At 34.7% G+C, this 11861-nt stretch overlaps 1 protein-coding gene across 4 annotated transcripts in view; it reads left to right on the forward strand.

The window, feature by feature from the left end:
* Nucleotides 1-11486, forward strand: part of LOC136853040 (glycosaminoglycan xylosylkinase) — a 32986-nt gene extending 21500 nt beyond the window's left edge. For all 4 annotated transcript variants that reach the window (XM_067128245.1, XM_067128247.1, XM_067128246.1 and 1 more), the window contains 3 exons: nucleotides 5702-5896; nucleotides 6267-6326; nucleotides 7861-11486. In XM_067128245.1, coding sequence (XP_066984346.1) covers nucleotides 5702-5896; nucleotides 6267-6326; nucleotides 7861-8068 — 463 coding nt within the window. In that variant the 3' untranslated portion in view covers nucleotides 8069-11486. The remainder of the gene's footprint in view (nucleotides 1-5701; nucleotides 5897-6266; nucleotides 6327-7860) is intronic.
* The last annotated feature ends 375 nt before the right edge of the window (nucleotides 11487-11861 follow it).

Below are 11861 nucleotides of genomic sequence, written 5' to 3' on the forward strand. Positions count from 1 at the left end.
AGGTACAGGTATCCAGAAGTAACATTGCTGGAACAGAACCCATGAGCCTTATAAACTGGAAAATCAGGTGTTCGCATCCCATGCTAAACAGTTATCTCACTGCAACTGTATACAGTATAGCATTGTTGATATTCCTCATGTAAATATACTCTGAGGGGAAGTACTATCTTTATTACGATGTGAAATAAATTATTCCATAGTTCTTGGACACACATAGATTGAACATAATTGCAGTGTAATTTATATAACAGTGGAATTCCTGTCAGTTTACATATTGATAAGAGTGAAGGTTAAGCTGTATAATTATCATTCATTTTTATTTTGTTTCATGTTCAGATTTGGTATGCGCTGTGTTTTAACAGGTTCTTGCCATCCAGAGAAAGCATTTCCATAAATGTCAGCAGTCTGAAATTTGACAGTACTAAGAGCACTAACATAAGAAAAAATTAAATTACTTGTAGCCATCCAAATAAAAATGTTAGAAGTCAAGGTGTAGATATTACAGATGAAATGACGTGAAGGAAAAAGAGAGATAATTGATATATTGAAAATGCAGAACATTGCAACTTGGCTTCTTTGAAAGAAATCTGAATATGCTTGCATTGATAGGTTCATGGTTCTGCACTAATGACAGCCACCATCAGTACAGCTCTGTCCTAAGCTCTTCTATGTTGTAGTGTGAGCAGTCATGGGAATTGTTTGATAGCACAACTCCTGTTGCTAGCATTGCCTCTGTTGATAGTGCTTGTACTAAGAATGGCAGAGTTCCATGAAGTTGGGGTGGTGGTAGTTATGGGAAGCATCAAATTGTAGGGCTCCTGTTGGTAGCGAAGTCTCTGTTGGTACTTAATTGTACTGAGCACTAATTCTCTTGTTGCTGTGGTGTTGCAGTATATGGGAATTGTCTGATAGGGCAGTCCAATTCTTTGTGTAACACAGCCCCAGAAGAGAAAAGCAAGCCAAGTTTGTGCTGTCAGAGAAGGAAATGTTTGTGTTTTGTGCAGCACAATTAATCCTGATAGCACAGTTCTAGTCGATTATCTCTGTCAGCCACTGCTCCCATCATTAGTGCAGTCAGTCCAAAACTCAGCCTGAAGAAGAAAAAACAATAACAGTTCAGGAACTCAGAACAAACCCCTGCCCTTAGAGCTTGAAAATCTTCCTGGATGAAGTATAGGGAGTGAAGAAATCGTACTCTGATAGAACCCGGTTGCAAAGTAGCTTAGCTATGAGTATTACCATGTTGAACAGGTTGCAGGTACACTACAAGGTATTCCATTCAACATGTAAGGTAGGTGAGAATGGATGAAACTGACTGTTCCAAAAACTACTCCATTACTGAAGTGGTCCTATGACTAAAACTACAAAGGCTGTCCTCATTGATGTGATTCAAGTGAAAGATCAAAAAATGGAAAGCATATGTGAGATATAATCAAATAAATTTATGACTAAAACACAGACATCAAATGGATTTTGGTCCAGAACTCAGCCTGAAGAAAGAAACAAAGCTTGAAACAAAGTCCGTGCATGTTGAAGTGCATAAAGCATTCTTGATGGTGCAGAGGATTGCGTAAAGAAAATGCACGTCAAGGGAACCCTTTAGCAAGTTAAAAGTGGGACAAACTAGAATAAAGCTGTTCCAAACGTGAAATGGGAACACTTGCAACAGTAACAGGAGTATTATCAAACTGGATTTTGCTTGTGGTAGTGTATACCATTGCTACTTATTTTTTTTATTACTTTAAAGGTGTATTTTCTTTCCCCCAAGGGCTTAAAGATTAAATGCTTAAGAACAAAGCTCGAAGAAGCTATGAAGTTGAAAGAGTAAAATCTTTAAACTCCAAGAAACCATATAACTATTTGAACTATATACCAGTCAACTTGTAAGAGAGGGAACCATCCGTATTTGTCTTGGTTTCCTTGTATGTCAGGTTCCCCAAAATTGTCATTCATTCTACTGTACTCTTAACAGATTTAGTACCCCTTTGTTAGGCGGTCTTAGAGACCTTCACATGGCTTTGTAATCCCCATGCTTCATGAATGAAAAGAAATGAAAATCAAACCAGGTCAGATGACTTGGGACAAAAAGTCACTGTAAGGAACATTTCTGTAGGTACATCTTTGAGTCCTGAATGTCCTTAATTGATTGAGATACTAGACTTTCTTCTGTGGTATCATCTGTCAGGATAATAACAGTTTTGATATAGATGTGGAAATGATTGTTTCCTCCTTGAAGCTGACTGATATTTTATTTGAAAAATACTTTTACAGCAATTCAATTCCATTGCAAGGTTTTTACTTCAGATAGAAAAATAATTTTATGTGGACCTTAGTGATTTTAGATTGCTCTAAATTTTTAAATACAGCAGCTTAGTGTAGGTACTATATTGTTATTTTGACAAATTTTAAAATTTAAATTTTTTTCTTTAGAGCCTTAGACTTGGATTTTTTTTATAGATTGAATACTTTATTTTGTAATCTAAAAAAAAAAAAACATTACTTTAGATGATTTGGTGTGCTAAGACATTGTAGCTATACAGTACTTATGTTTCTTTTATCAGTATCATTGGATTTTATTTTATCATACAGGATCCTCAAAGACTGTTGATCTAGTGCAATTTGGAAGGTTCCCCATAATAGTAGAAAATATATTAAAGACATAAATACCGTCTTTAGTGATGACTGTTATTAATTGTGAAATTATTAAGATGTCTGGAAGTTGTTTATTTCATGTTTTGAGTATAAGTTCTCACTCCAAAATGGAATTATTTACTTTTGATAAAGCATACTTCATGCACCCTTGCAAATACCAGACACCAAAATCCAAAGCTTAGGAAATGAGGTTTGGCTGGGCCGGATTTGTTAGTGCAGTCCCTCTAGGTCTGTTTGGTTATCCATCACAATAGTTCACAAAGCTTTGTAGACATCCAGAGTTTTCATTTACTTATACTTCAATCATTTATGATTCATGAACCATCTAATTGTTGCTTTTCCTCTTCCTAGATTTTTCTTTTTCACTGTTTGATTCTTTTTGAGGTTTCAGGGGAAACCTAACTAGGAGTTTTTATTGCAGGCGTGAGGTATTTTCATCAGCTGTGGCAATAGGTCATATCTTCTCTTTTGAAAAGCTAGTCCCTCAAGGTTTGTTTCAGGTCTGCTCCTATCCTTTCCTGCTCAACAAGTTACAGACATGGCACCGAAAATCTTATTAAAGGATTGATGATAAAATTACTCCAAACAAAGATCCAACGGTTAAATACCCCACCTTTAGACTGGAGTGTCAGCTGGAGAGCTCGCTAGTAGCTATTTTAGAGGAAGCGGAGAGGGATATTTACAGGTGGCACGATAAAAGACACATTATACAAGGTGTTATGCTGGTTCCCCTCACTGGAAATAATTCTGTACACTGACACTTCAGTCTAAAAGTGGGGTATTTAACTGTTGGATCGTAGTTTGGAGTAATTTTATCATCAAACCTTTAACAAGATTTTCAGTGCCATGTCTGATAATTTGTCAGCAGTGGCATAAAGTCAGGGAGCACACTGTTTTAGTTGTAAACATCCTTGTTTGGGAAGAGCAGAATGACATCGACATTGCCAAGGTTTGTCCTGGGTAATACATTATTCTGATGTGCTCCTCTAGCAATTGAACCAGGTCTTGCCAGCAGAATGGGTACTTTTATTAGGGTGTGTGCAAGACACTATGTTAGTTTTAGGGGACTTTCGAGGTCTTTTTTTTTAATGACCATTCTCACTTTCAATATCCTTAACTGTTGTACCCTTGAATTCCAGAATTCCTTTGGCTACAGCTGCATTACTTTCTGCCTTTTAAGATTTTTCACACATACTCTTTGGTCTCTTTGTAACTAGCTTCTTAAACTTTGGCCCTCCTCCAATCTTTACCTCTCATTTAAAAACAAATCCCCTGGAAAAGCCCTGTGAGTGAGTACTTAGAAATGTGACTTGGTAGTGTTCAACTGTTTGACCTCAGTACATTAACCTTTGGCTCAGTCCTTCAGATCCCTTTTCTTAATTGGTGTTAGCATCTCAGCTCCCTTCCTCGCAAGTTACAAATGATGGATTTTGGTGAAACACTGTTTTTTGCTCTAAAAGAGTTTTATGGCATAAAATAGCTTCAACTATGTGCAATGCATCCAGGTGCACAAAACATAAAAGTAACAAAAAGAATTTTTTTTCTTTTTAAACGAAACCCATTACTTTTAATGCACTAACCCCACCATTCCTCACAACTGCTCTAGACTCAGACACAAAAGAAATGAGATGGTTGACAACTGCAGCCTGGAGATACTGTAGCACATGATAACTTGCCAGAAGTGGCCAACTTAATTCTTTTTCCTTTGAACTTTGGTGTATGAGATTCTTGTGGACCCATGAAATGTGCTATGTTAAAAGTAATAGTTTTGTATGAAAAAATCATTGATTTTGAAAAAGTAAATGATTCAAACTTAATTAAGGAAACTCCTACCCTGTTATGGAATAATTTTTGGTGAATTTACATGCACAGTATATTGTTACAGGACAGAATAATTTTTTTGGAATATTTTTCATGAGAATGCTTTATAAGAAGCCTCTTTAATTTAAAAATTGTATTCTGAGCAACATTTGGTATACCCAAATGCAAATATAAGTGAAAAGATTGAAAGTATTTTATTTTTTAACCATATACAAGAGTACAATACTGATAATTTCTAGAAATATGTTAATATCATGTAAAAGCATTTGCATTTGAACATACTTGGTACGGAATTCCTTCATAACATGAAATGTAATAGATTAGACCCCTACACTTTGTTTCTGTTTAGGAATTCTATCATATAGATGTTGTGGAGATATTGGCAGAGGTTGACAGAATAAGAAATGGTACTTGGATTGTCTTCGAAAAATTATTTCAGGCACTTGTTTGTCAAACTGTCTACATATACAGTACTGTATTTTCAGCATATTTATTCTTAATCCAGACAGTTTTGCAAATGTGAGAACAAAATGGAATTTTTGTCAAGTTAAGTATGCCTATTTTTATGCCAGTGTAGCTAAGGAACAAGTTTAAAAAAAGAAACACATTAATATGTACATCCTGAGAGGCGGTATGGTGCTAGGTACTACTTCAGTTGTGGAACTGTGAAATTGAAATTTGGATCGCCACTAGGGTAGCAGTAGAATCACAATTATGTCATTCAAGCACAGTAAATGTGGACATTTGAAAGTTTTTGGGTAACTAATCTAGAACAAGGTCTTTTACTATTTGATGATTTCCACTCTCCACAAACGTGACAATGTTACTAGTTAATGTCACCTTAGTGCTTTTTGTGCATATATCTGTTTTACCGAATAGATATTAATAATGTTGTAAAATCCCACTTGTCTTAGGAACTGATCTCATCAAGGATTTTGAATAACTGGTCAGGTTAATCCACTTAATAATCTTAGGAACCTTGTTACCACTCATCAAATGAATACTATTTTTGGCACTACCAGGAGGTACATGTATACTGGCTGTGTATTAAATAACACTTGTTTACTGCATCACAATATAACAGTCATCTATATGGGGAACCTCTTCCAAGTTTTTACGTAGGCTAATCATTTTGCAATTGGTCTTGTATGTTTTTTAACTGCTGCTCTGCAGGTGGTACTGTACTTTGTATTTTTTGTTTAGCTTACAATTTTATATTTACTAACAGATGGGAAGAAAACCCGCAGTACTGTGATCTAGTGTTACGCCACCCATCCTTCAGTGATGATCAGTCATCTCGCCTGTTGGACCTTTTGGATGCTGCTGTTTTTGATTTCCTTATCCAAAATGGTGACCGGCACCACTATACAGTGGTAGCTGGAAACCCTGACTCTTCTATAGTGCTCCTTGACAATGGAAAAAGGTAGCGGTTTGCGCAATACAATTGAATGTAGCATGAATTTTATGTGTAAAACTATAGTATGAATCTTATTAATTCAGGCAAAATTACTGTAGCCTAGTAGTCTTATGAATCTCTTCATGACAGTCAATGAAACTAAGAATTGTTTGCATAAAAATTGGTTTAATTTGGGTGATTACTTACATGACACATTGGTGTAATTACCATGGTAATTCAGAGGATAGAATTATGGTGAAGTGTACTGTGCTGGGGTAATTGCTTTGTAATCAATATTCTATATGCCAAATACTTTGGTCCAAGTCATTTATTATTTTTTAAACTGAACATGGCAAATTAATTGGTTAAAATTTCTCATATCAAGTTTCTCTTTCAGTTTTGGAGATGCTTATGTAGACCACATGGATGTGTTGGCACCATTATTACAGTGTTGCAGGTAAGAATTTTGTTGGGCAGTGATTAAGAATGAGAGTTGGACAGGTTACCTTGGTAATTTTTCTTTTGAGGAAATTGTGCAATATTTATCAGAGCCCCAAAAATTGGGGTGGAATCATTCTTCAAGAACATGAGGTACTTCGTACCTTGTCTTTCTCCTCTTGGATAGGCAGAAAGGTGTTTGTTCTTATTGTCCAGATATGTAAATAAGTAAATTAAAACCTGTTTTTATTGATATTGACACCCATCGTCTTTAAAAATGCATCGGAATTTGGTAAAACTAAATAATAATACTGTACAGTAATAATGACAATAACATCCCCACTAGGCAAATTATATACAGTAACTTTAAACATGCCATGTTCAATTTGCTCTTCATGAACCCAAATGGTTATTTAATTAGTCTTAGGTATTTGCTCTATTTAGTTATAATTGCTGCACTTAATTTTTTCCTTATTTGTGCTGTTGTGCGACCAGTTGAAGTAAACACCATGTACAGTATCTGGTATTTTTGTCTTTAGTTTTGGTTGCATGTTATTTACCATTAATATTGATTATACCTCTCAGACATTAAGTTTGGAGGCATACATTGAAATGACATTGTTTGTTCATCGGTGACTTTTTCTAAGTCATAGCATTGTAAGGAACAAACATTTGAGGCTCCTACTTGACACAGGTTTGTCGTGACTTTGAAGAAACCATTTGAGCAAAGGGAGAAGTAGGAAAAAATTCTTGTCAGGACCGTAACTAGAAATTTCACATTTACAAAAAAAGTTGCTTGCAATTTAAGGTTTCCATATGACCCTAAATTAAGGTCTTGGTCAGGGTCACAACAGTAGAAAGAAAGGAAGTCTTGTCTGGGACGTAATTGAAATGTAGGGGTTATAGCAGCTCACACCTGACCTGGGTTGGCCAGGACCAGGATGAGCCATGTATGACCTTGACCCAAAACCATGGAAATTAGTTCAAGAGGAAATTATATTTTTTTTTGTTTGAGCTACAGCTGTATTATGCAGGAATTTTACTATCTCATATTTTACACAAATTTTTTTACAATCAAAACGTATGTTTACTATATTTCTAAAATATCTCTCAAATGTCCCATTCCATAAACACTGCCATGGTAAATGTTAGCTCTTTTAAAACAACTCTTGAATTGTTAATGTTACTGTATTTTTGCATGGCATGGTGCTAAGTATGTTGGATTAGGTTAGACAGTGAGAGAAGTTATTGTTATAATGAGTGAGATCTCAACCTAAAATGATTGGAGAAACTTGTAAGGCCATCTGGTTGATAACTGTGGACAAATGCTTTCCTCCAGGAAGTTCATAGATTTTTTTTCTAAAAAAATCCCCTTGCATAGTCTAGTTTCATTTTATATGGTGTAAAATTTTTGGTATTTTATTAACATTCATAATTTTGCTAGGGAGGCTATATTGCCTTGTTAAAGGAAGCTGTTTCAGCTTGTTACTGTAGACGCTTATGAAAGACTTGATCTTTCTTTTCATGTTAATACACGATCAATTGTTTTTCAGGTTACGTCAAACAACATATGAAAGACTAATCCTCCTGAGTGGTGGTGGCCTGTCAAAAGCCCTGGGAGAGATTTTATCACTAGACCCAATCTCTCCAGTTTTGACCAAACCTCACCTTCATGCTCTAGACCGAAGAATTTTGCATATATTAGCTGCTCTAAGTATGTGTAGGGAAAGAAGAGGAGGGTGGCATCATGTTCTTTACTGAGGTTTCATTTGTTGTGTTTGTAACAGAACAGAGATGAACTGTGTAGCGTATGAAATGATATGGTAGAAGTTGTTGAAAGGTTATATGCATCTTTAATTTTATTTTTATACTCGTATATTATTTATAAGAAATAATCTAATTTTTGGTGCTTGGATGTATAAATTGGTGAGTTTTGCATTTGTTATACTGGGACATCACTTGCCACCTGTTAAAAGTATTTCAGTTGTAGTTACTATCCACGCAGTAAGGTCTCCACAATTGTGCAACTTCATATTTTATTGGATTTCATTAGTTTATTTTTTAATTAAGGGCTATGAAAGTGTTCTTGTAGAGTGACAAGAAAGTCCTCATGTTAAGGCACTTAATGTGTTGCAATACAGTAAGCATGTTTTCGATAAACATGAGTTATAGAACTTGAATTTTTTTTTTATGAGAAGATGGAGGCAATTAGCACAAAAGCCTTATCAAGCAGAGTGAGATTTATAACTAGGAACCTAATGTGTCTAACGTACGTTATGATCACTTATGAGTGGCAGTTGCAAGTATTGTTTCAAGATATTTTTTATTTATTTATTGTTATCTTTCACCCCATGACGACATAGGTTGTTACTTTGTACTCATAACTTGTGGTGACATGTTTTTATTTTCATGACATTTGCAAGATTTTTTTGTTGGATGGTTTGTATAATTAAGCTTTGCTTCTACCATATAGATGGCTGGTTTGTATAACTGAGCCTTCCTTCTATTATATATATTTATTAGAGGATGGGCTTATTGTGTGGGTGTAAAAAGGATGTTAATAGATGTGATTAGTCATTGTTCTAGTTGCTCATATGTACAGTGTCACACTTCTCCATTTTGTGGGTTTATACTTAGACTTGTCAGTTTGCTAACCCTCTTAAAACCTTGCTCCCCTTTTTTTTTGTGCATAACTTGTCATACACATCACAAAGACGTTCTGGAGAAAACATAAAACTCATCGCATCATCATAAACTGTTTGATTTATGTTAGAAAGGTCACCAGTGCATGTATTTACATGTATTGTGTTGTATGTTAAATCAAGATGTGTGTATTTGAAATTGAAAAGTTTAATCTTTACAAATGCTTCTTCTGGAAGGACCACAAAAAAAATACAATACTGTACAACCTACCTTTTGGAAGACATAATTTTTAACCTTTTTGCTGCTATGTTGCTGATGCTTACAGCATTTTTTTAGTGCCAAAATGCACTTTAGTTGTTACTTTTATTTTTTTACAGTTCTACTTGACATTTTTTTTTAAAGGTTTACACTTATTCCCTATTATCAAAGTGTGATTGGTTTCTGGGTTCTTGAAATTAGCTAGAAAACAAAACAGAAACAAAATTTTTTACACTGTACATAGAGGGATATTATATTGTGTTACATATTCACAATATTCATTTAAGAATTATTTTGAGTAAGTTTAAGCATTTTAGTGTTCCTTACTTAGTTTTAAACATGGAAATTGATTAAAATGTGAGTGTAAACAAGTATTTTCCCAAAATGTCAGCTTAGGAATCAAGTTGTTCTTCTAAATGAGTAACGGAACTGTCCAGTATATATACAAATGAAAGGTGCCATTACTCCCAAGCAAAAATATAGCAGCAAAGAGTGAACTTCACAATATTGTGTATCTTACTAAGGTCCAAGTACATTGCTGTATAAGTGGATGAAATAACAGAATTACCATGTATTTGAGAAAATCTATTTTTAATCGTACATTACTAAATGTAGCAAATATCCCAAATGTCCGTACTTTGAATATGTGTTCCATTTACTGTGAAATTTATCAGCACTTGTGTGTTAACATTCGTCCTGTAATGTAGAAGGTATTTCATCCACATTAGACTTGCACTAAACCAAGTGTATTCAAGCACAGCAAATCTGCATAATCTCATTTTTCATAGTATGTTCATAGCTCATAACAGAAAGAGGATCATGTTAGTGAACAGGAAATAGACGTCATAGTGAACTATGCAAGTCAGCATATTAGATTACTTGTACAGTCAAATCAAAAGTTAGCCAACACACGTTCACTAAAGTGGAACTAGCTCTCTCTACACTAGTCGTAATGATCAGTGGTTTTCAGCAGACAAATGAACTTGACTGTACATACAACATGAACCTGAGATTTACTGTGCTTGAAAAACAAAAGCCATTCCTTTTCAAGCCTTCTAAGAGGTTTAGAAGCTCAAGAGACACTATCCATGATTATGATTTTTTCCTCTATTTTTCTGCTTAACGCTTAATATATCAAGTACAATTCAGTTATGTATGCTTTGTATGCTATCTTGCTATTTTTTAGTATACTGTATATTTACCCATTTAAGATTTTGTTTATATTTTTAGAGTCGCTGCAGCTTATTTTTAGTTCTAGCTTTTATCAGCTTATCCAGTTGATCCCATCCATGACAGAATATACCTTTTGTATCCATTCTTAAGAATCTAAATGTCAAATGAAGGGTTTCTTTTAAATGAATGAAAGGTAAAATGCAAATCATTATTAACATGCTTTTCGATGCATTAACATTGCACCTTATTGTCCATAACATTGTAATTTAAAATATTTTCTGACATTGGAAAAATTGTCTTCTGCATTTAAAAACAGTTCAAAGAACAGTAAAGCCACACCACTGTAAATTCTATAATCTGAACCGTCACAAATTCTGTTTGTAAAAAATTAGTGCCATATCTGCTGTACTCTCTATCTTGCAGGTTTTGTTAGCAAATTAGGAGGTAGGAACATTCCTCCTCCTGGCTTATTAATGTTCATCTTCCTGTTATCATTGGTGATGTATAACCCATCGGGCTATCCCTATGTCTCAAATGTTGCCTTAAGATGATTGTACCTTTCATGATGTTGAGCATTCTATGCTCTCTTCCAAGTTGAAATTTTTTTCACTCTAATTTAATTTCTCACTGCATGGCAGGAAGTTGGACTTTGATGCTTAGCTTTTTTGTTTTTTCAGTTTAGATTATATTGTGGTTTTTAAATTGCTGTGATGCTCAAAACTGCTTTTATTTGGTGCTACAAAAATATATTTCATTCTTTTTAAGCATTTACTCAGAAGACTAATTTTAAGTAGGTATTTTGTGTACTTTTACATAATTTTCACTAATATTTTTTAATGAAAGATAAAACCACAGTATAGGCCTGTGTTGCTCATATCTGTTGACCAAACAGAAGTAGGATATTTTGTTGCAGGTATGATTTTTTTCTGAAAGCTAAAAAAGAAGAGTCCATCATGCATCAAGACTTTCTCTATCTATGGCACTTTGTATTAGAGATATATTTCAGGATATATTAAAAGTTATTTTTATAATAAATTTTGTATGAAAGTAGGGAAATATTGTGATCTTTATTTAGGGACTTTTTCCAATAAAACCTTCAAATCTACTGTTGCATCGTTTGGTATGGCCAACTTTTGTTTTTGGTCTAAAAGTCAGCAAAAGTGGTTCCCTGATCATCACCCGCAGCAGATTAGGCCACTGCCCCTTTTGCTATCCCAGCCTTGATTTCATTTAGTACAAGAGACCTACTTTTCTGCCCACTGAGAGCCATCTGCCACTACCTTAAGCAGACAAGACATTCAAGAGGTAACGATTCTAGAATCTCCTAGTCCCTGAACTAGCGCACAAAGCACATCTCCAAAAATATAGTATCATCTGGCTAAGACACATCATTCTTCAGGCATATGCAGATTGCTGATGACAATGCTTTCCAGTTAAGAATGATGGTTTAAGGGATCAAGGCCCTCCTGACTTCCAAAAA

The sequence above is a fragment of the Macrobrachium rosenbergii genome, chromosome 26, assembly GCF_040412425.1.
Source record: "Macrobrachium rosenbergii isolate ZJJX-2024 chromosome 26, ASM4041242v1, whole genome shotgun sequence".
NCBI classification, from domain to species: Eukaryota; Metazoa; Arthropoda; class Malacostraca; order Decapoda; family Palaemonidae; genus Macrobrachium; species Macrobrachium rosenbergii.